The sequence below is a fragment of the Eretmochelys imbricata genome, chromosome 4 (assembly GCF_965152235.1).
Source record: "Eretmochelys imbricata isolate rEreImb1 chromosome 4, rEreImb1.hap1, whole genome shotgun sequence".
Classification (NCBI taxonomy): domain Eukaryota; kingdom Metazoa; phylum Chordata; order Testudines; family Cheloniidae; genus Eretmochelys; species Eretmochelys imbricata.
In genome coordinates, this window is record NC_135575.1 from 36,399,878 (window position 1) to 36,425,685 (window position 25,808).

At 39.6% G+C, this 25,808-nt stretch overlaps 2 protein-coding genes across 3 annotated transcripts; both read left to right on the forward strand.

Moving 5' to 3' along the window:
- On the forward strand, positions 1–19,370 carry GAR1 (GAR1 ribonucleoprotein). Of its 2 annotated transcripts, XR_013345890.1 has the most exons (8): positions 1–66; positions 2,843–3,033; positions 3,119–3,273; positions 6,986–7,045; positions 7,734–7,857; positions 8,809–8,883; positions 9,251–9,315; positions 19,335–19,370. XR_013345890.1 is itself a non-coding variant. In XM_077815141.1 (7 exons), exons 2-7 carry the CDS (start codon positions 2,853–2,855, stop codon positions 9,262–9,264), a joined length of 609 nt encoding a protein of 202 aa, XP_077671267.1. In that variant the 5' UTR covers positions 1–66; positions 2,843–2,852; the 3' UTR covers positions 9,265–10,381. The 2 variants fall into 2 exon arrangements, 1 of the variants encoding a protein (XP_077671267.1); XM_077815141.1 differs by lacking the exon at positions 19,335–19,370 and having other exon boundaries at positions 9,251–10,381.
- Positions 15,475–24,567, forward strand: RRH (retinal pigment epithelium-derived rhodopsin homolog). The gene is made up of 7 exons (XM_077815140.1): positions 15,475–15,580; positions 19,335–19,525; positions 21,101–21,200; positions 22,020–22,173; positions 22,558–22,726; positions 22,834–23,012; positions 24,465–24,567. The coding sequence occupies exons 1-7, from the start codon at positions 15,475–15,477 to the stop codon at positions 24,565–24,567; spliced, it is 1,002 nt and encodes a 333-aa protein (XP_077671266.1).
- Positions 24,568–25,808: the final 1,241 nt, after the last annotated feature.

A 25,808-nucleotide genomic window follows, 5' to 3' on the forward strand; every position in this document is an offset into this window, starting at 1 on the left:
TGACGACATCGGTAGCGGCCGGCTGGCCGGGCCTGTGTAGGGAGCCACGTGGGGCGCTTGTAGTGGGTGAGTGAGGGGTACTCGCGCTGGGGGCTGCCGCTACTTTCTCCTAGTTGGCTGCGTTGCTCGGGGGGTCGAAGCTTCCGGCTCTTTGAATAACTGGGTTAACGGTCTCTTCAGAACGAAATACTGACTGCCCCGGTCTCTGGGCTGGGTCCCATCGCACCTCAGAGCCCCCCCCTTCCTTCCCCCGGTCTCTGGGCTGGGTCCCATCGCACCTCAGAGCCCCCCCCTTCCCCCGGTCTCTGGGCTGGGTCCCATCGCACCTCAGAGCCCCCCCTTCCCCCGGTCTCTGGGCTGGGTCCCATCGTACCTCAGAGCCCCCCCCCTTCCCCCGGTCTCTGGGCTGGGTCCCATCGTACCTCAGAGCCCCCCCCCTTCCCCCGGTCTCTGGGCTGGGTCCCATCGTACCTCAGAGCCCCCCCCCTTCCCCCGGTCTCTGGGCTGGGTCCCATCGTACCTCAGAGCCCCCCCTTCCCCCAGTCTCTGGGCTGGGTCCCATCGCACCTCAGAACCTCCCCTTCCACCAGTGGGTTTCATTCAATGTCAGAGGTCCTTTCCCCCCCATGCCTGAGGCTACTGCCTGCAATTAATCCTCTCTGAGCCCATTCACCTTCGCCTGGTGCTGCTGTGACGGGCCATCGCTGGGCTTATACCCCAGCATTGAGGTGGGCAGCCACATGCGAACTGCTCACCTTCTCTCTCCACCTGCTGTGGGGTGTGGCTGCAGATTCCTGCCCCCTCATCACTGGCCTGGTGTTGGGGAGAGTCAGAGAGAGAACCCAGCAGTGCTGGGACCAGGCCCCATGTGTGGCCAGGCCATGCTGTGCCCCGTGCCTAAGCTGGCGCTGTTGGCCGGGTCCCGTGTGCATCTGACAAAGGGATGTGCTGATCAGTAAACGCAGAACCCACACTAAGCATAGGCAGACTGAGCAATTGCTTAGGGCCCCGAGCACCTCAAGGGGGCCCCAATTCAACTTTTATTATAAGAACTTTTCTGTTTTAGTATTGAAGGGGGCACAAATATTCCTGCTGCAGGCCTCCAATGGGTTCTGAGTAAAACCCATCGTCTGTGTTACTAATAATGCCTCAATCCAGCAGGTTTCAGGTTCACATGAGAAGCCTGCAGTGTGGAATATGCTGAAGTCATGTCGGGCTGTGTCTGTGCCAGGGAAAGGTGTCCCAACTCCACTCAGCTAACTTGTGTACAATCCTGGTACAGACAAGGCAGTTTGTAGTTTTCTCCTGAGTTAGCACATCAAGATAAACTCTAGGCTACCGCTGTCTCTAAGCCTTCTAAGGGTATGTCTGTACTGCAATTAAAAACCTGTGACTGGCCCATGCCAACTGACATTGGCTCATGGGGCTGTTTAAGTGCAGTGTAGACGTTCAGGTTTGGGCTGGAGCCTGGGCTCTAGGACGCTGTGAGGTGGGAGGGTCTCAGAGCTCCAAACACCTACACCACAGTTAAACAGTCCCTTAGCTTGAGTCCCATGATCCTGAGTCAGCTGGCATGGGCCAACTGTGGGTGTCTGATTGCAGTGTAGGCTTACCCGAAGGGTACGGCTACACTGCAGTAAAACGCCTGCAGCAATGGACTTCAGAGCCTGGGCTCCAGCCTGAGCTCAAATGTCTGTATTACAGTTTTATAGTCCCACAAGCCCGAATCAGCTGACATGGGCCAGCCGCAGGTGTTCTATTGTAGATGTACCCTAAAGGTAAGTCTTCACTGCAATGAAAGACCCGTGGCAGCAAGTTTCAGAGCCTGGGTCAACTGACCCGAGCTCATGGTGGGGGGCTAAAAATAGCAGCATAGGTGCTTGGGTTGAAGCCCAGTTCTGAGACCTCACAACCCAAGCCCAAATGTTCACACTGCTCTTTTTTAGCCCTGCAGCCCAAGCCTGAGTCAGTGGACCCGGGCTCTGAAACTTGCTGGTGCATGTCTTTTATTGCAGTGTAGACATATCCTAATTTGTTCTGCCTACTCAGATGAAAACTACAAATTGACTCATCTCCACTAGGATTTTACCTAGATTGGCAAGGTAGATGAAATATTTGGTCTCTGTGTACCCTTACTTAGCCTGCAGCAATACTGGGAGTAAATAAGATTCATTTTGGAGACGTTCAGGATAAAAAATTTAAATGTATGCTAAATCATGCTTGTTTCGTGGCAATCATTAATTTGTGTCATAGCTGAAATCTGTTGCAGTGTCCAGTCATAGAAAAAGAAGGGGGAGAAGTTTGTCATACAGCACTGTGTGTGTAAAAAGTACCAGTCTAAAATTCTTCCTTTCCCTTCTGCTTCTATGAATGGACTTTGTGGTAGCTTTAATTTTAGATGGAATCTTGAATTGATCAATGAACATATATTTCAGTTAAGAGCCAAATCAATAAGCGTTAAATCAGCAAACGAAGTTGTATGGTACTCTGGGGTCTCAGCTAACTTGAAAACCTGGATTTGTGCTGGAAATGGCCCAACTTGATTATCATACACATTGTAAGGAGAGTGATCACTTTAGATAAGCTATTACCAGCAGGAGAGTGGGGTGGAGGGAGGTATTTTTTCATGCTTTGTGTGTATAAAAAGATCTTTTACACTTTCCACAGTATGCATCCGATGAAGTGAGCTGTAGCTCACGAAAGCTTATGCTCAAATAAATTGGTTAGTCTCTAAGGTGCCACAAGTACTCCTTTTCTTTTTGGAAACTTAGTAAGTTATGAAGTGCCCTTGACCATTGCTTTTTAATTGACTGATTTTTTCCCCCTTCCTCTCCCCATTTAGCAGGTAGAAAATGTCTTTTAGAGGCAGAGGAGGAGGCGGAGGTGGCTTCAATCGTGGTGGCGGAGGTGGCTTCAATCGTGGTGGACGAGGTGGCTTCAATCGTGGTGGACGAGGTGGCTTTGGGCGTGGAAGGGGTGGACGTGGAGGCTTCAACAGAGGATATGACCAAGGACCTCCTGAAAGTGTAGTTAGTAAGTTATCTCGAGAGATTGTATTCATTTTCGTTTGGAATGAATGTTCCAGTTTTCAGTACATCTTTTTTTTTCCTTACTGCAGTATTGGGAGAGTTCATGCATCCTTGTGAAGATGACATTGTTTGTAAATGCACAACAGAAGAAAACAGAGTGCCTTATTTCAATGCACCAGTTTACTTGGATAATAAAGAACAGATTGGCAAAGTGGATGAAATATTTGGACAGCTAAGAGACTTTGTATCCTTCAAAAATAGATTGTTCTGGATATTTGTGGTAAAGCCAATTACTGAAGAGAGTTGCTCTGCCATTTGAAAATAGCATAGGACATGTGTACACGAGAATGTTTACTAGTCAAAGTGATATGCCAAAGTAGTATGGACGCTTATTTTGGTACAATGACGGCTTTTTTTGGTTTACCTTAAACTCCTTCCAAAGTGATGTAAGCTAAACTTTAAAAAAAAAAAAAAAAAAGGGGGACGTGGGGGGAATCTTATATTGGGATAAGTGTTTCTACAAGAGGAATTTTACCACCATAATTATATCATTTTAAATTTAGGCCTTAACTTGTATTTATATAACTTTCATGTTAAAGAAGCCCTTAGCCTCTTTGTTTTAGACACTGGAAAACCTGAATTATTTTTTCTTGACTCGTGCCTAATATAAGTCGTATAAATAAATATTTAGTCCTGGGGGAATTGTGCGCCACTGCGCGTGCACAGAATTCATGTCCCCTGCAGATTGCTGTGCTTCCCCGCAGAAAAATTACTTCCTCACAGGGAAGAAAAGGAAGCTGCAAGAGTGGTCACGAACCCCTCCGTAGCAGTCCAGGTACAGTGATTCAGGCACCCTGAGCAGTTGGCAGAGAGGTAAATCACCGTGGGGCTGGGGACACCCCAGCTAGTGGCTCCTACCCTGAGCTGGGATCAGCTGCTAGTCCTGGCTGGGCTGGAGGCAGGAGAGGATAGGACTTCCTCTTCCCCGCAAGGAGTGGCTGGGGCTGTGTCAGACCCACCCCCAGACACTACCTTCAGCTGCAGGAAGCTCAGCATCCTCCACTGCTTCCTGCCCACATCACTCCTCAGCTGTGGGGGAGGGGTCACTATATGGGGAGCTGCTCCCCCATCCACTCAACCCCTGTGCCTCTGGACTTCCCATACCCAGACACCCTGCCAAGCCTTAACCAGTACAGCCAGAACCCCCCTAGCCCTCCATACCTAAACCCTACCCCACTGAGTCTCAATCCCTGCATCTGGAGCCCAGACCTTCGGATCATGTACTGAGATCACTCCCCACTGACGTCCCTGCACTCAAATCCCCACCCTGATGCCCCACCCCCACACCACTGATCTCCAAACAGCTGCACCCAGACCCCCAGCCCACCAAGGCCCACTCCCCCAGCATCTAGATCCCCTGCTAAGACCCCCACACCCAGACTCTTCTGCTGAGTCCCAACAACCTTTACCTGGAAACCCCTGCACAGTCCCATTGCCCCTGCACCTGGAACGCCCCCAACAAGCCTCTGTGCATCCAGATCCCCCCCACACCTAGACCCTCCACTGAGCTGCCTGCTCCCAGATTGTCCCACACAGAATATTCTCACCCCACACCTGGATCCCCTCCACACTTGGATCCTGCTTGGTTGAGCCTACCTGCCTCACACATGGTACACCTGGTGCAGAGGGGCAGGGCCCTAGGGTGTTTCTGGGGCAGGCCCAGGCTTTGTGCTGTGTCAGAGTCGGGTGCAGCCTCACCACTGAGTCTGTGTTGGGGGGAGTATGGGGAGCTGAAGGGTGAGCTTTCACCTTTGTGCAGCCAGTGGCCTGTGCTCCCACTGCCATGCTGGAGCCTCTGCATTTATTTTATTTATTTTTGGGGGGGGGGGGGGGTGAGAACCTGGATTTGTGCTGGAAATGGCCCACCTTGATTTTCATACACATTGTAAAGAGAGTGGTCACTTTGGATGGGCTATTACCAGCAGGAGAGTGAGTTTGTGTGTGGGGGGCGGAGGGTGAGAAAACCTGGATTTGTGCTGGAAATGGCCCAACTTGATTATCATACATATTTAGATAAGCTATTACCAGCAGGAGAGTGGGGTGGGAGGAGGTATTGTTTCATGGTCTCTGTGTATATAATGTCTTCTGCAGTTTCCACAGTATGCATCCGATGAAGTGAGCTGTAGCTCACGAAAGCTTATGCTCAAATAAATTGGTTAGTCCCTAAGGTGCCACAAGTACTCCTTTTCTTTTTGCATTTATTTATTGACAAATAAAACATGCAGAATTTTAAAATATGGTGCACAGAATTTTTAATCTTTTTGGCACAGAATGCCCTCAGGAATAGATATTGTTTTTGGAGGGTCCTTACATTACTTAGTATTTTTCCTTTTACTATGAACCACAAGAATGGCATTTTCCATTTATAAAACTCGGCTACTGTTTATAAGTCTGGGTCATCTCAACTTTCTGTGAAAACTTGTGTATGGATCTACTGAAGGGCACGCTGCAGGAGGAGCAGAGATGGTGGATCCACATGGGCAGCAGAGAATCTATAATATCTTAAAACAGACTAACTTTATGACTGTAGTGATAGAACAAGACAGGCAGGCAGTGGGGTTTTTGCAAATATAGTTTGTTTGGATAGTTCATTTCTTTAAGTGGAGTCCACTGTGCTGGGTATTGGTAATAGGATTGAATCATCCTAGTTATCAGCTCTTAAAAAAACTCAACCAATTCCATTTCCATCTCACCCCACAAAAAACTGCCACCAGCACTCAGTACTGGAATATCTGAACTTGAAACACGGGTGGTATTGAGGATTAAGTTTGGGTTTTGAAAGTCAGGATCTTTTTCCACCATGTGTGACTTTGGGCAAGTTGGTTGACTTTCATTTCTCATTTTCCCCATATCGTTTTTTATAAAGGTGGTATTTACTTACTTTATAGGTCAGGTGTAAAGGCTCACTGGATGTTTAATCTGCTTTAAAGATGTTTAATAATGCATTAATTTGTTCATTAATGCAAGTGTATTAAACAAATACTAACCTACGTATGGGTGAAAATACTGTGTTTAATAAGTTACACCAGCATACATTTTAGACATTAATGTGGTATTCCAAATGGTGGTGACTCTGGATTGTGTGTGGGTTATGACTTTGTTTTGCTGCTTTTTTCACTTTACTTTTGATGGTATTCATAATGAATTTAAAGTGGGGTTGGTAGACAGAAGCAGAAACCTACAAAGCAAGTTTAATAGATTTGTCTCCTTTTTAGTTTTACTGCTAAATTTTCTCCCTCCTTTTTTGTCACTTACCATAGATGGTTGAGGTTAGGCTCCTAAGTCCATATTTAGGTACCTAACTGAGTGTCCTGGTTTTTCCAACATGCATACCTCCTAGCAGTTCTCACTCAGTGACTTTATTGGGAACTGGAGTGTTGAGTATATTTGAAAATCAGGATACTTAAGTTTATAGGTCCCTGTTTAGTGCCTAATTTTTGGCACTCTGTTTTGAGAATGTTGGCCTTAATGTATTAACTCATGAAACACTTAAAATCTGCAGCTCATTACTTTTTCATTGTCTCAGTCTTTGATTGTCAAGACACCAGAGATGATTGAAGCCTAGTCTCTTCCCCTGCCAAATGTGTGGTTATGCAGATTACCATTACCATTTTGCCTTCCTCCCGTTGGTGTGTTTCTGAGTTTCTTCCTTCCCGTATTAAGTTTTAACCATGCCCACAAAATGCTGTCAAATGCACAAAGTAAACTGAAAAGAATAGAAATATGTCTCTAATCTTTCACTTATAGTAATCATGAGTGTAACAGTAAAGAAAAAAATCAGCTGGCTGTGATTTAAATTGATAACCTCATTTTTAGAATACCAACATCTGTCCGTTTATACTGAGAATTATAAATGCAGTTAAGTTACCTTTTATGTTCCTTAAACAAACTAACAGTATTTTTCAGTTAAACTGTCAGAGAACATGAAGGCTTCTTCCTTTAAAAAATTACAAAAGGTGGGTATCTTAATTGCATAAAATTATTCTGATATATTCAATGAGAGAAGAAAATATAACCTTATGAAGAATTTCCAAATAAACCTTTATATAATCTGAATTTCCTATCACCACATAATCTAAAAATACATTCATAATTGAAGTGAAAAACACTAGAGTGCATGTTTAATTGGGACCTTATGAAATGCATATGCAGTAAACAACTATTTTTATGTTGTGCATTGGTTTAATATACATTTAATCTCATTAGGAATTTACTCTCTTTTTTACATGACACTCTAACCAAAAATCTTTAATCTGTTTATTTCTATAGTTATTAGTTCTCTGTTAACATTGATAGTTAAGTGGCTTATCGGAATTTGTGTTCATTTATGTTTCCTGTCTGCTCTCACGTACACTTTTTTAACTACCTCTTTTTTAAAAAAATCGGTGCCTTTGCAAAATCTACTCTTTTAACCACAAATCTTAATCTGGTTACAGAAATAATTTTATGATGTTGACACAAACTACATTTTTAAAAGTTTTGGGCATTTGATTTCCCTCTTTGCAAAGAAGACTTTAAAAATGTTGATGACATAAAGAAAAAATAAGCCAAAATTCTGCATGTATAGAAGAGAGGGAGGAAGGTGGTGAATATTGCACTCATGTTATGCTCTTCCTGAAGCCTAACAGCAGTTATCTCCTGCAGTTTTATATTGACCCAGCAAAGTTATTGCCGTTGCAAAGGTTTCTGCCTAGGCCTCCAGGTGAGAAAGGCGCTCCAAGAGGAGGTGGTAGAGGAGGACGTGGAAGAGGAGGCGGTAGAGGTGGTGGTAAGTGTCTATTTAAAAAAAAATTGTCAGATTTTTTTGTTAAAACCTACAGCCAAGCAAGCACTCATGTGAATTGTTGTATTTCATTAGTATATTTTTAAAGAAATACACGTTTTATACATACTTTTATTTGAGACCACAATGAAAGCTCGTGAAGTATGGCTTATTGGAGAAATAAAGGCACAAGATTACGAAAAAGAAAACTTGGTGAATACCAGCGATAATTTTCCAGTGGTAAAATCTATTAGATGACGAAATATACTCCCAAAGTTAATGGCAAAAGCCCCATTTCATGACACATTTAAAATCTATGTTGGACAAAATACTTCAATATAGTGTCTGGTAAACTGTTTTGGGGTGTGGGCTTGGATGACCTGCTAGATCTCTTCCATCTCTTATTACATTTAACTTCATTGTGGTAGCTGCTCCACAAATAAGGTCAAAGCTAGGCCTCTGCTTAAAAGACTGATTTTTCTCTTGACATGCATCTGTACACACAAACACCTAACTTCCCAAAAAAGAAAAATTTGCTCTGAAACTTTATTTTGCATCTCCTCAAAGAGTAGATAGTTTCTGAGAAGTTTCATGTAAAACATCAGCTTCAAAGTGATAGTGTCTTGAAAACTTTACCGGTTTACTTTAAAAAAAAAAACAACTAGCATGTTTTGGCTCTCTATATGTCCAAAATGGCTTGGTATAGAAACTCCAAATATGTTTTGTTTTTGATATGCGTTCTGGTATTTTGAAATGGCTTCTGGTATTTTGGGAAAGGAGTTGCGGTGGCTCATGGAGAAGGGGACTGGCGTGAACACTAAACCTTGCTTGTCTTAACAGTTATTTTTGTTTCATTTTCTCATACAGAGGATGTTTGTGCAGTAACTTGTTACATTCTTAGCACAGAACAGACTTGCGAACTAACTTCTGAAAACTTATTTCCTTGCCTTCTTGCAGGTGGCTTCAGAGGAGGAAGAGGTGGTGGAGGCTTCAGAGGAGGAAGAGGTGGAGGTGGTGGCCGTGGTTTCAGGGGTAAGAGTGCTGTTTAATTTCAGGGTGTTTTTAAAAGAGAATTTCAGGACACATAAAAGTTATTGAATACTTGACTCACTTCAATTTTTCTGCCATCAGTCTTGTAAAGAAGCACACATTTCTACTAGTTTTATGCAAAAAGTTACCTGTGTGGTAGTTTCTGCACTTCACAACAGATTCTCTAGTCCAAGTTCAGTTTTCTGTATTTCCATGTAAGACCAAAACTAACTTGAGCAAAAATGGGGCATAAGAATGGATACCGCTCTAGTTGGCTTCTCAGTGTAGTACTTTGTGCAGTATTTGTGCATTTCAGACATTTGCTTCAGGGTATGAATTTTTTAATGGACACTTTTCTCTTTCAAAACAGGTAAAGGACGTTAAAAAGTGGAGATATTGGCATCTAACTGCTGAATTTTCTAGTGGACCTGAAAAGTAAAAATTTGTTTTTAAAGCAATCAGAGTAACTAAATGTATTGCCAACCTTAATTGTTACAACTAATGGATACGTATCCACACATGAAGAGGACGTGTTCCCTGATGAAGAATTGGAGGCAGCTCTTTATTCCTCACTTGAAATATACTTGAACGTTTTTTAATTATCGAAGCAGACTTTAAATTTTATGGTTTTAGATTCTTCATTTCTGACAGTCTATTTTAGTTAGTGCTTGACTTCATGTTGAAGTTGAAAGTATACAATCCACTGAAGAAGTAAAAAAGAAGCTGCAGATTCTCTAAGGGCACAGATATGAATCTGTGTTACACATGGCTGATGTCTTGTTCTCCCTGTCTTTTTATTGTTGCATTTGTTATGCTCTGTATCTTGCACATACCGCGCTTAATTTTTTCTCTTGTTTACTCTTTTGGAATATTTTCAATGATTAACAGAGTCTAAAAGACAAATATTTCAACATTTGTCTTTTTAAAAAATTGAAAATTTGTATAAAATGCACCATGCAAGAAAAGGAGGATAGTAAAGAATGCTTAATACACTTTCCTGAATAAATCTTAATTAAAAGTAAAAATGGGCCTGTAACTTTTGGGAAAGTCCAGGTTGTTAATACCATGTACTTCTATAGGCCACCTCAGTCTTCATCCCAGATTACGTGGAATAATGAAATGGTGTGAAGTGTTAGTCCCTTACAGGTGTGCTGTAAGACAAGTGTTGCAGTAACGATTCCACAAACTGCTGGCGTGTGTTTGTCCTATGGATCTGGGTTTTGGCAGGCTTGTCCAATGAGGTGCATTGTGGGATGGGTGGAATGCTAATAACTACGGTGGCTCTTCAGAATTTGGGTGGGGGGAAAATCTGTACTCTGCAGGCAAACGTGAAAGAAGATTTTTGTAAAACCTTCTTATCAATCAGCAGGGGAAGCTGTTGGTAATATCATTTATACCATGTACTGGGACATTTTATAAGAGGTGTACAAAATAAAGTGGAAATATATGTTTTGTGTAGTGTTCTCAATATGGAAAAAAATAAACTTTGGAGTGGAACATACCTTTATATTCTCATTAATATTAAGCTCATTTTATTGTGAATATATTTTAACATGTTCACCCTTGGTAAAATGTTTATTTTTCAGTCCTTGCCGTACTTGGTGAATTATTATTTGTATTACCATAGCCCCTTGCAGCTTTAGTCATGGACCTGGAATTCACTGTACTATGCACCGTACAAACACAGAACAAAAAAACCCAGTTTCTGCCCCAAGAAGCTTACAATTTAAGTATAATAGATGGGTACAGACAGATGGGAGAGTATAAAGTAAAATTCTGGTAGTTGCGTTTTATGGGAGGAAACTGTGTCTACTTGTTCAAGCACAGGAGCTCTTGGATTCAGGAGGTAGAAGTTTTCTTCCTGGTTTTGCTACAGACTTGCTGTTAAACCTTAAACTAATCACTTAAACCGAGATTTTAAATGTACTTAGGTAGTGTTCTGTTAAGTGTAAATTGAGTCTCCATGTTTAGTTCAGTTCTTTGCTTATCTGTTGTCATTAACAGTCATGATTTAGATATCTATATGCTGGATACAGGTGGAGATATTCTTACTGATGCCACTAATGACTCTTGGATAACAATAAAAACTTTCCATTGGTCTTAACCAAACTGGATCCAATGAAGTGAAAGGTTCCATCTTTTGTAGTCACAAAGCATGACCCCTATCTTGTGTTGCATTACTCATACAGTCCAACAGACAGGCTTGGTATTTTATGGACAAGAAAGATGTGCTATGGCAAAGGATGTTACAATTTTAGATTATATTTAACATACCAAAGACTGACAAAGTGAGAGGATGAAAATGAACATGGGACGATTACTGTTACGTATGCATAATCTTTGGTCCCCTGTCATTTTTTAATAAGGGGAACATTTGCAAAGGCACAAAGGGTGGTCAGGCACTCACCTCCTATTGATGCTCAAAGAGAGGTCGGGTGCTTAACTGCCCTTTTTGCCTTTGCAAATCTGCCCTTACTATAATTTGGGAATAGTGTCCCGAGTAAGGGCTGGAGTGGAGGACAGTGATGGAAGTGTAAATGTTTTGAGAAGGATTTGAAGACTAGTGCTCAGACTGGGAGGATGTCCTAGGAATGGAATGCAAGAGAGTGAGTAGTTGCTTGTGGAAAAGTCAAATTTGCATGCATAGCACACACAAAGGAAGGGAGGCGATTAGATGTGAGGCAGAGCTATGTATAACCTTGAAAGGTAGGATGGAGTGTTGAACATGATACTGTGGGGAAAATAAAATCCATTGTAAACTTGAGGGTGGGGTGGTGCCTGGTGATAGAGCAGTGGTGAGAAAGGTGATCTTGGAGTTTAAGGGTGAATACAAGAGTCAGGATGCCAGAGAAGAGAGTTTGATGTTTTTGTTACAGTTGTGTTAAGTCTTTTTGTCCAGCTCAGATCTTCAGATCTTGAAACCTACAAATAGTCTAGGATGGAAACAAGCACTATAGATATTGTATCCTTTTAAGCTGAATGAAGAGTCTGAGAATAACTCAGAGCAGAACTCACTAGCATCAAACAACTCATTTTCTAGTGGTTCCACATACTAGTGAAACTATACAGAGTAATTCACGGACAAGCTGTAAAACTTTTTATAGGTAAAAGTTGTTACAAGCCAATTGTGAGTAGCAAAAAGCAGCCATTAAAAGGGCAGGAAATTTTAGAGTAAGCTTACAAGAAACCCAAACACTTGAAAATATGCAAATTCACAGTTAAGGTACCCACACTACCTTAATATTGATTCTGGACAATTTCAGTATCCCATCTTTTCTGAGACTCTTGCATTTTTTTTGTAAGATGCTGGTTTTGGATGTCAACTTTTTCTAAGACCTTTTGAGAAGGCTCCAGCCTATGGCTTAAACAGCTAATGAACTTGTAGGTTCACAAGTGGGATAAAAAATGTGTACCTGAGCACTGTCTTTTCCTCATTCATATCTCCATTGTTGGTTACATCTAATTCCACTGGATCAGCATCAGAAGGCTCAATCCACTGCCTACCAGAGTACTGAGCACCCTCTGCAATCTTGCATGACTGGGCCCTTACAGAGTGGGGAATGATTGCCTTCAGTGAGCTATTTGTGTTCAGAAATTTTTTAAATAACATTTTCTGGGGAGTGGCTTTGACATTTAGTAAGGCTAGATGTGGCATAATCGCTATAAGACTAAATCATTCTAGTTCTTGTCACAGGTAACACTATTTCTTATTGACTGATAAAAGTAGTCATGCCAAGGGGCAAAGTGCTAAGTATTTATATATTTAAGGTAGTTTGGTAAATTAATTGTGCATTTCCATATGCACATCCAAATATTTGGGTTAATTATATGCTTTAATTCTAAATTTCTTGCTTTGTTTTTTTTATTTTGTTTTGCCAACTGCAGTGTTCTTATAAGAATTTTTATCCCTAAATAATGACAGATATTCTTAGTCTTAATTTAATTTTGACATTTTTTGGCTGAGAATTTCCTTACTTTAAAAAAAAATCCTAATTTGGGAATATAAGGTATCTAAAACAATATGATACCTCTGTGATATTTAGCTGGTTGCACAGATCAGAAAACTGCAATTTTTCTGATAACATGCAAACTTTTATACCTAGTCTTCATTAGCCATTACCTGCGTTTGAAATTCAGTTTAGAATGGAAATAGTCGTGGCCTGTTTCTCATAGGTGCTAACCTCTCTCGACTTACATGGAATTTACAGGAGCTATAGAACTTCTGAAAATTGTGCCAAACCATGTAGGCAAAGAACAGATTTTAACCAGATATCCGTATTCATGGAGGAGAAACATTTTATGGTTTGGTCTTGTAAAATAAAGCATGGTGCTGAGAGAGTAGTTTCATTGCCAAGACAACATCATCTCTTCTCTCCTCACAGACTCTTCCACCCTGCCCCCATTCCAAAGACCGACTCAAGTGCTCTTGTGACAAAGAAGTACAAGTACTAGCTGCAATGTCAGAACTTACACAAGTGAATGCAGATCTCTAGTCCTAATAGAAGAGATGGGGCTAACTCACAGACTTACCCAGGATCTTCTATAGTATGTGCTCAGCAGTCTAAAAGCAAAGCCAAAAAGACTTTTATGAGGGGAAAGCGGTGGCACACCTCTTACTTTACAACTTGTAATCATTTTTTGTACTGAGAAAAATTGCAGTATGTAAGCTCTCTAGGGACGGAGTGTCATTCACTGTACAGCATCTAGCACAATGGGACCCCAAATTGGTTGGTCTCTCAGTGCTACTATAATGTAGATATCAAATGATCATGTTAAAACGTTTATAATGGTCAAGAGTTTCAAATGGAATTAGTGATTTTGGGCGCTGTCATGTACACATTAGGTTGTAGGGCTGCTACTAGCAGGTCAGGCTTCTGTACCAGGTTTGGACTTGCTACAGAGCTTCCATCCTGGAGAGAGATACAAGAGATGTGTTCTCCTTAAGATACTGTAATCCACTGCCAAGTATGGCTGTTACCAACTGAGGTAAGATATGTTACGCATGAAGCCACCTAGTTTTAGCATTCCAGCACAGGCACCTTAAGTTTTGGCTGTCCAACTTGAGCCACATCAAAAGGGCCTGCCTTTCAGAAAGTGTTGAGCACCCACCCTCAGAAAATCAGGCCCCTTCAAAGTGTGTCAAATTGGCTGCCAAAAATCGCTACTTTTGAAAATATTGGCTGTTGTTTTTTCTCATTTCAGCCATTCACTTGATTGTAGCGTGTTTGAATTTAATAACAGGGAGATGGCAAAATAACAGGCTCAAATGGAATTATTTAATTTAAAATATTGAAGATTAATACAGTATTAGACTACGTGAAGGAAACCTTCATTACCTCCTCCTGTTAATGGTGAAAGGACGGCACCCTGGTCTCTTCCTTGGTAACTGATGGAATTCTGGCTGTGGTCATTCCCAAACTTTCCTTTTATAGAGTGTGAGGCAAAAATGACTTTTTGGTGGGAAAACTACCTTCCCAGTCTTAATTTCACTATGTGTTCTGTTTTTGATATCTCATTTTATGTATTTACTCACAGAATTTATTTTATGGAAACTTAGTTTACATATTTGATAAGCTAAAGGAATTTCTAATTCAGTTATTAAGAACACCTGTTGTAATAACCACTTCCTTTGAGTTAAAAACATCTTTCAGTGGGTCATAATTTGTCATCACAGATGTTTTCTGCGATTTATGAAATGTCCCTGATAAATGACAGAACGTAATTGAGATTATAAACACCCCCTTATCAATTACCCAGTCTTATTTATTTTAACATACTTCCATAGGGTCCCTTCCCTAGATGTCTTGGCTATCTTTGTAAGGTCAGGGTAAAAGGTTACATACATTCCATTACTGGGTTCACTTTCCCTTCATGTACTAGGTTCAACTGAAGGACAAAGAACTTTTCAGTTTCAGTAGGTATAGGGCACTAAACATATAAATATACAACATAAAAAGGATTGTGGTTAACATGTAAAAAAATTATGAGAGTTTAGCATACAGAAATCATGAAAGGTTAATATTTACTGTAGGATTATTTAAGTCAAATCAACAAAGACTTCTGAGAAGTTATAGTAAGGAGTAAAAGTGGAGTTTAGATGAGGTGTATCCTACATTTTTAGAGAAACTATTTTTTATTTTTAGTGTTCCTATCCTGTGCTCTCTGTGATTATTAGAATTAATTCCAAAGAAGGCTGAAGTTCTATTGAATCTAGCCAACTCTTGTCTAGATCTTCTGAAATGTTGCACAAGAAGTTGAAGTAAAAAGTGTGGGGGCATGTGACAGCTAATCTCTTTAGCAATAAGACTCTGAAATGTAAGCATCTTGTTGGAAATGCACCTAGTTCTTTGCTGCTCTTTGTTTTGCTTAGAAGCTTTTCCTTGCACAAATTGGGCATGTAAACTCCTTTGCATAGTCCAGTTAAATCCTGTTGGTAGCTTGTCAGCGGAGGGTGGGGGGACGGGAGTTTTTTAAAATTGTTCAGTGAGTCTGTTTCATAATGGAAGAATTTGCCTGAAAGGATCTGGGAGTGTTTTGTGTATGTCCTCTTGAAGAACTGACATAGAGGGAATACCCCAGTTTCTTCAGTCTAAAATGTTTTGGAATGTTTCAACTAACTCCTCAGAAAGTGAAAATGAAGCTCAGTCAGTCTTTTCACAGACTGAGCACAATATAGTCGCAGCTTACTTAATAACAGCAGGTATGAAGGTTGGTGGGTTATTTTTTTTTTTAATGGGAAGTTAGGCTTCAATATTCATTTTGGGTTATTGCCAGTGAAATATCTTTTATATACAAAAAGCAAAAGGTCTAGTGTCTCTCAACTTGAAGGTAGATGAGTAGATAAACAACTGGGTGACTGTAAAATGTATAGAAACTTCTAAAATGAGGGGTACAGTTTAAGACTGCATTATTTAAAAAAGTGTATTTTGCTTATACGTGATTATAGCAAAAACTGCGGAATTCTGCCAGCGTGCAAAAGGAATAAGAATAGAAGTTGCAACATTTTGCATTTTTCACTGATATGCTTGAAGTTATCCTGATATGCCTCTGAGGGTCACATGTTCACAACAATGTATGTGTAATCTGAGCGTGTGCATGGGTGTCTGTGTGGAGGTTGTAAGCGGAAGTGTTGGAATGTCACTGATAGGGAGGGGACTGCTCATTGATGGGAGATAAGGAGACTCTTGTTTCAGTAGTATGTTTGTTTCACTGATGACCCATTTTTAGGAAAAGTAGCACACATGTTGGGGGCCTGATCCAAAGTCAGTTTACTCCCACTCATTGCAGTGGGCTTTGGGATAAGAGTTGGAGGAGCTGAGATCAAAATATGAAATAAATAAGATCAAATATGAAATAACTTTTCTTCAAAACTTGTTTATTTCAGTACGATAATTGAATGTTTCAGAAGTAAATTCTTTAATTCTACAATCTAGCACATTTAAAAATATGTCTGGGTTTATTTTATGCCTGTTCAATTGAAAAATTAAGCCATTTTAGGTATACATATTTTTGTTAGGAAATATTGTAAGTTTTGGGCATACTTTTTCCAACCAGTTTCAGCGTTATTAGTTTATGAAGAATTTTCAACTAATTATTCTGATTTTTATGGTTTATGTGCAGTAATTATGAAGGTCAAATTTTACTCAGTGAATCTTTTTTGTATAGTATTTGACAAATCGTTTTTCTGTTTAAGATGAACTCATTTAGTTTTTTTGATACCAAGGCTGATATTTCAAACAGCTCTAATCTTTTCTAAGTTCTCCTTGTAGTTTTGCTAAGAATCTATTGTATTCAATAATAATCTATTGAAACTCCAGATATGCTCTTTTACTCATTGGTGCCACCAGATCATCTGCAGATAAATGGATAATACTGGCACTCTCAGAAATGTAGGTCATTTGTCCAGACTTTGATTTAACTCAAATTGACAGGATTAGGGTTGTAACAATGTCTGGTTTATCAAATAATTTGACCATTTTATGAAGAGTAATATTAACAGGAGATACAGAGATTAGCAAAGGCAAAAACCTCTCCTCTTTCTCTCCCACCTGGGCAACTGACATGTGGGTCTGTTGTATGTATTTGCCAGTTGTGTAAACCTACAGTGCTGGGTTTTGAGTTAAAGGGACATAGTCTACCCAACATTCACACTTCTGTCTGAAAACATTTTACTAACTGTTACAAATACGGTCTGAAATAACTGTAGCTGAAAAATCTTTTTCTTTTCTTTTTCCTTTTCTCTTTCTTGTTACTTTGTCTTAGTTGATTAGGGAAGCAGTGCTAGCAATGACTGCAGCTATAGTATGAACCAAGGTTAAGTGCAGGAACTTTTGCCAATGAGTTTGGTCCATTTCTGAACACCTCATTCTAACAAATTCACATCCTGAACATGTTGGTCAGTAATTGAGTTCCATTGTCATGGGAGAAAGAGCTCATCAGTGGAAGACTTTAATCTCATTGTATTAGTTAGCAGATGGAGAAGATGACAAAGGAAAGGAAATACAGATACAGTGGTCACCATTAAGTCAACATTTATCAACAGCTATCATGCTATAGTATCAGCAGATATTTCACCATGCTCTGAAAATGAAATAACTGCTGGAGCTTGGTTTACAGGGTGGTTATTTTTTGTTTTAATGTTGACCACTGGTATGCTCAAACCATTTCTGTCTCTGTGGCTTGCTCACAATGGTGAAATGGAACCATCTTAAATCAAGTGCTTCATAGTCACAGAATAACTTCATTACAAGTGAAGGATTACTAACTGAAGCTGCAAACTCCCTCTGTAGTTAAAACATTGTAACTATTCAGGAGTTACATTCTACTTAATTATTTTGAAGTTCACAGTAACAGGGTCCTGCTCTATTGCCTATTGAATAGAGACTGCCTTAATTTTCTTCCCGTCCGTTAGAAAGAAGAATAAGAGAGGGGAGCCCCCTTTTGCTGTTCTTGATCAAAAAATGTACAAGGCTCTGTTACCTTGATCGTGGCAAATATCACAAGGTTTAATTGAGGAAATCCTTTCATGCCAAGACATCTCACAAAACAAAGTGGAGGCATCCCTATGCTATTTCTGAATCTGGATACGTTTTTCCTTCATTTTAATAGTTTGTGCTGTGCCGTTCCTGCCATTGGTAATCATCAAAACATATGTGGCCTTTAGGTACACTCAGCACCTTCTTGTCATTTAAATGCATGCTGTACAGGAAACTTTTCCCGTCTGAACACACATGCCCACTCTGATAGCTGCTAATGTTCTGAACAGCTTGTGATAATAAAAAGAATGCAATATAGCTGAAAAATCAACAAGACTTTGCTACATTTGTGTTTAAAATATTTGATTTAAATATAATAGTTTCTGTAATAAGATTCAGAACTCAATTGGTGCTATTGTTTCAGTTTCTCTGGCTGTATATTCAATGAGACAACCATACACTGATGCTCATTGTGAAGCTGTCCCTACTGGTTGAGAATGTAGGAAAAATTAGGGTGCTTTGTTTTAAATGAAATCATTAATGGAGAGACAAGAAAATGGAGACTTCATTCATATTGATCCTGCAGATAGCACGCTGAGCACACGGAAAATAGTGTCTCCAGCATAAGGGCTAGTGCTCAGCACAAAGCAGCTGTGCAGAATGGCCCTCACTTTGGGTCCAACCATGCTACTCGTGAAGCCAATTGGAAAACTCAAAGGAAGCAGGACTGGACTTAAAGGAGTGGAATATATACAATGTGAGCAAACTCCTATGCCTGCAATGAACTGACCACCGATGAGCAGGGAGGAAGTGGGTGTGCCTAGGATGGAGATGGATGATCAGGGCACTCTAGCTTACTCATAATTTAGCACATGCAAATTCTGTGCATAGTAGCCATTTTCATTATTTTAGAGTTCTGCCGCAGAGCTGTCCTTAGCAGAAAGCAAGTTACTGCAGTTGCTGGGAGGGTCTTCCACATAAAGGCTTCTGTTGCATCTTGTGAAGCAGTATCACAGCCAGCAGCTCAATGCCAGAGTGTTTTTGCCAGCCAACCAGCCTGCCGCACCCACTCCTTTCAGTGTACTTCATTCTGCTGGATCATGACAATGCAGTGTGTTCAGCAGTGCTAGTGAGGGCTCAGCACTACTTCAGCAGGATGGAGCTTTTAAGATTCTAGTCTGAGAGATTCTGGATACTTGCCATACCCATTGAGCTCAGATAGTGAGGCCCTGATTCATCAAGATACTAAAGCATGTCCTTTTGTACTTAAAATTAATCATGTCCTTATAAACCTTAGTGAATCAGAGTTTGAGATCGTAAATTAGGAAAGCTCTCTCTGTTAAATATGATCTTTGCAGATTCAAATAAACCCATTCTATATTTAGATTTCATTATGAGTATGTATTTTGGTTTGTTACTACCTATACTGTATCTTTATTTCTGCCACTTGTAAGGCTTCCTTTTTCTGTGTTTTCACAGGGGTGATAAGCCTTCTCAGCAACATAATTGTGTTAGGCATCTTTGTTAAGTACAAGGAACTTCGGACAGCAACAAATGCAATTATTATTAACCTGGCTTTTACCGACATCGGTGTTAGTGGCATTGGTTATCCTATGTCTGCTGCTTCAGATCTACATGGAAGCTGGAAATTTGGCTACACTGGATGCCAGGTATTTGGGATTTTTTTATATTAAATCAAGGACCAAACAAGTACTAAGCAATTAAACACAAACCTGAATATATGAAAAATACCTTCCTTTTGATTTTTTTAATGTTCTTTAGCAATGGGTCCAGGTCTGGATCTGAACTTCCTTAAAATTCAGTGGTATTTGGCTCTGAGGAGTTGCTTAGGACTCATTGCTAATTTTCATTATTTAAACTTTGGAAGATTATTGAAGCATAAACTTGTATTGATGTTAAATATACAATATTAAAATAACTATAATAAAGTAAATCCCATTACTTATTGTAGAATTCATGGATGCTTCTCATCACTCAGTAACCAAGATTTTCAAAGTAACTAGTGATTTTGGGTGCCTCAATCTTTGGGTGGTCAAATGGATACACTTTAAAGTATCTGATCTGCAGAGCGTGGGAGCTTAGCACTTTCAGAAATCAGGCCTCTTTAAGGCATGTCTATTAAGGTACCCATAAAATAGACTTTTGCATAACCAATAGTCATCTTGAAAATCTTGGTAAATATTCAAAGAAATGGCCATCTTATTTTAGAATTTGCACAATTTTTCTCTCTTCATGTAAAATTGTCACTAAAAACATTGTATCATTAGCAGAAATGTAATAATCTTTGCTTACTGTGCATGCAGTTACTTAAATATGATTTTAAATGAGTATTTAGCAGCCATATTCATTATACACCCTGCAAATATTTGTCTGGCAAAAATTAAACAGGACAGCAGAATGCTCCCAACAAGATCTGAAATCACACACAACTTGCCTGATTGCAGATTTAATTTCAAATTCAAAATTTAGCCAATGTTCACCAGCGATCCAGGGCACTCATTTAATTGCATCTAGGATGACATATTTTGTGGATTAGATTTGAGAGTTTCCACTGTGCCTTGATTTGAGTTCTTAGGATCTTCAGAACTCTAAACTCAACTTGATCTAAACTGAAGAAATCCAGTAAACTGAAATCGTAGAATAGTGTGAATTTCTGTTTATAACTTCTGCAGTAAGAAAAATGTTGTTTGTGTTTCCCCAATATGCAACAAAAACATTAATTAAAAAATAAACAACTTTGCATCCCAGGATCATGAAATTCATTATTTAACATGAGTTAAAATAAATGGTGACGTTTGGCAAACTTCTTCAATGGGATTTATGAGGTCTTATGCAAGCACACTTATCTTAAAATGTTTAGTTTTACTTAAGCAACTAAAATTGTTAATAAAAAAAGGAGTACTAGAGGCACCTTGGAGACTAACCAATTTATTTGAGCATAAGCTTTTGTGAGCTACAGCTCACTTCATCAGATACATCAAATAAATGGGTTAGTCTCTAAGGTGCCCCTAGTACTCCTTTTCTTATTGCGAATATAGACTAACATGGCTGCTACTCTGAAACCTGTCATATTGTTAATAGCTTGTTAAACAAATTGGTCATTGATGAATGCATTGAATATGACCCATGATAACACTTAGCTTCAGGACACAGGAGGAGACTCAAACCTTTGGAAGCATTTGCAGTAGTAAGTGCAATGGACATGTTATCTTTTTAAATTTCAGATCTATGCTGCCTTAAATATCTTCTTTGGAATGGCAAGTATCGGGTTGCTTACAGTTGTTGCAATTGATCGTTACCTGACAATCTGCAGGCCTGATATAGGTACTGTTCTCTTGGATATAAGTCTTGCACAAAAATGATCATTTTAATCATTTATAAGTTGACATCTATGAACCTTCATGCAAGTTCTTTTATTTCCTCTTGTGGAAACCTACTTCCAAAATTTGGGCATGGTTCTGCAGTAATAGGTTATGTGAGCTATCCCATATATAGCTAACAAAGTCATGTATATAGAAGGAAGCCATTGGCCCTTCTTAGTGGAATATTTCCTGACAATAATTGAAGCTGGGGGGGGGGGGAGGGAGACACGACAAAATGGGTTAGTTAATATATTTTATTGGATTCACTTCTGTTGTTGAGAGCGACAAGCTTTTGAGCCACACAGAGCTCTTCAGGTCTGTGAATAATTTAATAATACTAAGAAGACTAATTGAAGCTGACCTGCATTCTTAATATCATTCATTTTCTATATTGTATTTTTCCCTTGATCTTTATTATGGGTTTAAAAATTATAATGGTTAATTTTTTCACTTTCCCTACATCCCCCCGGTCTTTTTCTTTCTCTCAGTTCTTTGATATGGCATCAGTAACATCTATTATTGCTAGCTTTGTGTGGGGGAAGGTGTGATAATGCTGAGATTTATTCCAGCTCTCTTTTTGGGTGTATTTAAATGTCATTTATCTGTGATATAGGAGAGCTTAAGTAAAATGGGTGAGCTGCAGTGTGCCAGGTGTTTGTAAGGATCATTTATAATTACTATGCTAATTGTCTTGCTTGGAAACATTTTTGGTTCAAATAAAACCTTGGAGAGAGGTAAAAGAATAGAGTGGTTTGATGTAAAAATATTTGCTTGGTTACAGGAAGAAGAATGACTACCTGTACCTATACTTCCCTGATCCTAGCTGCTTGGATAAATGCAGTCTTTTGGGCCTTGCTCCCTATTGTAGGTTGGGCTAGCTATGCCCCAGATCCAACAGGAGCCACCTGCACAATAAACTGGCGGAAAAATGATGCGTAAGATTTTGAAAACTTTGTTTTACTTTTCAAATGTAGACCCATCACTTATTTTTATTCACCACTGTGGTCAGTGTTTTCTCCTAAGAACATACCATGCAATTTCTAAAAGTCAATGGCAGTTTAGAAGTAGATACTGAAGTAGTCTATAATAAATCAAAAAAGGATGTTAGAATACTTGACATTGGAAAGCATTAGGAATCCTAAGTGTAAGAGTCACTGAGCCTAATAAAATGTATCAAGTTGAAGAAATTGTACTTACCTTTTGAAAATGTTTTTTCTGACTGTTTTATTAATAATAAAACATAAGGGAACAATGCATTTTTCAGTCATTTTTCAAAGCTGCACAGTTGTAATATCTTGTATTTATTTTTTGGCTTACAGGTCCTTTGTTTCTTATACAATGACTGTAATTGCTGTTAATTTTGTCGTGCCCTTAACAGTCATGTTTTACTGTTACTACAATATTTCCCGAACAATGAAACAGTACACTACCAGTAACTGCCTGGAGAGCATCAACATAGACTGGTCTGATCAAGTAGATGTCACAAAGGTGATGGAGGAGGGTCTTAATTCTTAAATTAATATAATGTTTGATTTTGATATTGGTAAGCATATATAAATGGTTTGGTCTATCAAACATTTTTTCTTGTTTTACAGATGTCTATTGTGATGATTGTGATGTTTTTGGTGGCTTGGTCTCCATATTCCATTGTATGCTTATGGTCTTCCTTTGGAGACCCAAAGAAGATTTCTCCTGCAATGGCCATCATAGCACCTCTATTTGCAAAATCTTCCACATTCTATAACCCCTGTATTTATGTCATTGCAAACAAAAAGTAAGTGTCCCATTTTTAAATTAACAGCCTCCATCTACTTTATGATTACTGGGCATCCTAGTTGTGTAGAAAGACCTTCTGTAAGATACAACAAAATGTTTAACAAAGAGATGGAAAGGTTAAACCAGTGTTGAGTTATCTGTGATGAGTTGGATGATCTTTTGGACAGGTTTTAATAAAGGTAGGGGGTAGTATCTGTGCTATATATGTCTGAAGGTGTCTGACAACATTTCCATGATATCTTCAATTTTATCCTCATAAAAATATTTTGCAAAACAATTTCAGATACAGTCCTTTGCCAAGATGGGATCAGGGTGAAATTTGAATCCTATCTGAATCTGGGACTGTCTGCTTTTAATTAAACTGGCTAAAACGTATGGCTGCTTAGGCCCAAGGGATCCTCAAAGTATTTAGCCTCCTAGCTTCTATTAAAGTTAGGAGGCTAAATACCTTGGAGGATCTGGGCCTTAGTGACATGTAGCTCCCATGGATATAATTGCTTGGCTTGGGAAGTGTCCTAGTGGGGTGGTTTGAGACGTTTAAGAGCAAACCTACAAGTCTGCTGGCTCCTCTTCTGTCAAAATAAAACTATATCATATTTTGAGCATAGGTATCATATTGAATTGAGATAATAATTTTGGGACATATTCCTGGTCTCACAAAAACAGCCAAAATCAAAAGGGTTTTGCTTGTGGTTCGGAAGTATACAGGGGTTGGGGATGCTGGAATCCTTCCCTTCCCATTCCCCAACCTGCAAGCAGGGTCTGGGACATCCATACAGATAAGCTGAACTGTTACTGCTGAGTAGTTGATATGGTCTGACTCTTCTCTCCAACCCTGTTGGTTTAGATCTGCCCTTTACCTAGACCCTCATGTACCACACAACCAGCATGCTTCCATTCACCGACTCATGTCCCTACATTTTCTCACACAGCTGTGCTGGCGGGCAGCCCAACGTGTGCTGGCCTGACTCATGGGGTCCACCAAGCACCACAGGCGGTGCTGCTGTGGGTGCTCTCCCCAGGGGCTAGGGCTGAGTTAAATCAAGTTCTAGAGTTTGCACCAGTATCCCCTGCTCGGGAAATGACCAGTGTTCCCTCTAATTTTTCCCACCCATGTGTGGAATGAATTTTGTTTTGTGCACCAATATGGAGGTGATGTGTGACAAAAAATGAAAAATGGGACTGTCCTGAAAAAAATGGATTGTAAAGGTCACTCGAACAAAATTCCACGCATGCTAGTTTCACACTGATGCAATTCCACAGAGTTCCTCTTGATTTACACTGGCAGAAGACGAGACTAGAGACTAATTGAATTCTAAAAGTTTTATTAAAATAAAAAGCCTTATTGTTATAGCACATTTGAGGAATTTGATCTTAATTTATCTCTGTTTTTGCTTCTTTATCTATGCCTCTAATCATCTGAATTTTTGCTTCCCTCCTCACATTGCAGGTTCCGGAGAGCAATCCTGGCAATGGTTCGATGTCAAACTCGGCAGGAGATAACTATTAATAACACCTTACCAATGAGTGTCTCTCAAAGCACACTGACATGACGAGAAGCTGCTTGAAAGCACTGCCACTTTATTTACTCTATCGTATATGTTTTGTACACTACATGGAAATAAGTGGTCAAACCTGGGCCACAATTAAATTTGTATTACACTGTAATAATAATCCACTCCAACATGCCAGTTTGTTTCTCTTTGTCTCAATAATATTTAATACAGTTTTTTGTAAAATGCCAAGATTTTAGTACTGAAGACTAGGCCAACTGGCATAATATGCTTATCCCTCTCGAAAGGCGATCGTGAATGCTCACTGTGTTTTGTAACTCTTGGATAGTGGGATAAAATGGTGTGGGAGAGAGGAAGGGAGAATAAAGCAGGATCTGCTTAATTGTGCTACAGTAACAGAAATAAATTTTGTGTATGCGTAATTCTTTTGGTATGTGTAATTTCGCTCTTTGGACTTTAAACCAGTTCCCAAAACTTCTGGCACAGTATTACTGTATCCTGCATTCCCTTCCGTGTCTTAAATGCACAGATTGATCTGACCTGAAAAGGTTGCTTCTGTGCGTACTGTAGTATGCAGGCCTATTTAACCCCAGTATTGCCAACTCTCTTTATTATCAGTTTTGCGATATTATGTGGTTTTCTGCCTTCTGGAGTCAAGTGATTATGTGAGAATCTCAGCTTTCATTTTAGAAATAGTAAGATTCTAACCTTCGTGACTGCAGAGAAAATCTTGAAAATGTGACCCAAGCACATGTTAGAAGTTCAAACCAGAAGGCAAGTAAAAAAACCCCCCCAAATTTATTATTTTAAGAAAATCTCATGATATTTGAGGCCTGACTCATGGTTTTTGAATGCCTAGGGTTGGCCATCTTGGGAGAATCAGTTTATTCAGGGCTGAAGGGATGAATATCTTTTCAAAGATTCAGTTATAGGTGGTAGTTAACTTGATATTGGTATTTCTGATGTTTGGAGAATAAATATCTTGTCTACCAGTAATATAAAATATGAACAACATTCAGGCAGATCTCAACTAAAACTGCTTCATCTAACTACAGCGACTTAACATATTGAGTTCACTTCCTGTTATCCAGTTGCTGTGCCTTTTTTAAAGAGACACAGACCCTTTTGGAATGCTGGATGTTGAACTTTTTACCTTTCACTGACAATAAAACACAGAGAGAATATAGTTTGTTCTGACATCTGCTAATCTGTTCTAAAAAGCAAACATTCTAATGCTTCAAGGAAGAATGAAGAACACACATTTTAAAGCACAGTCTAAG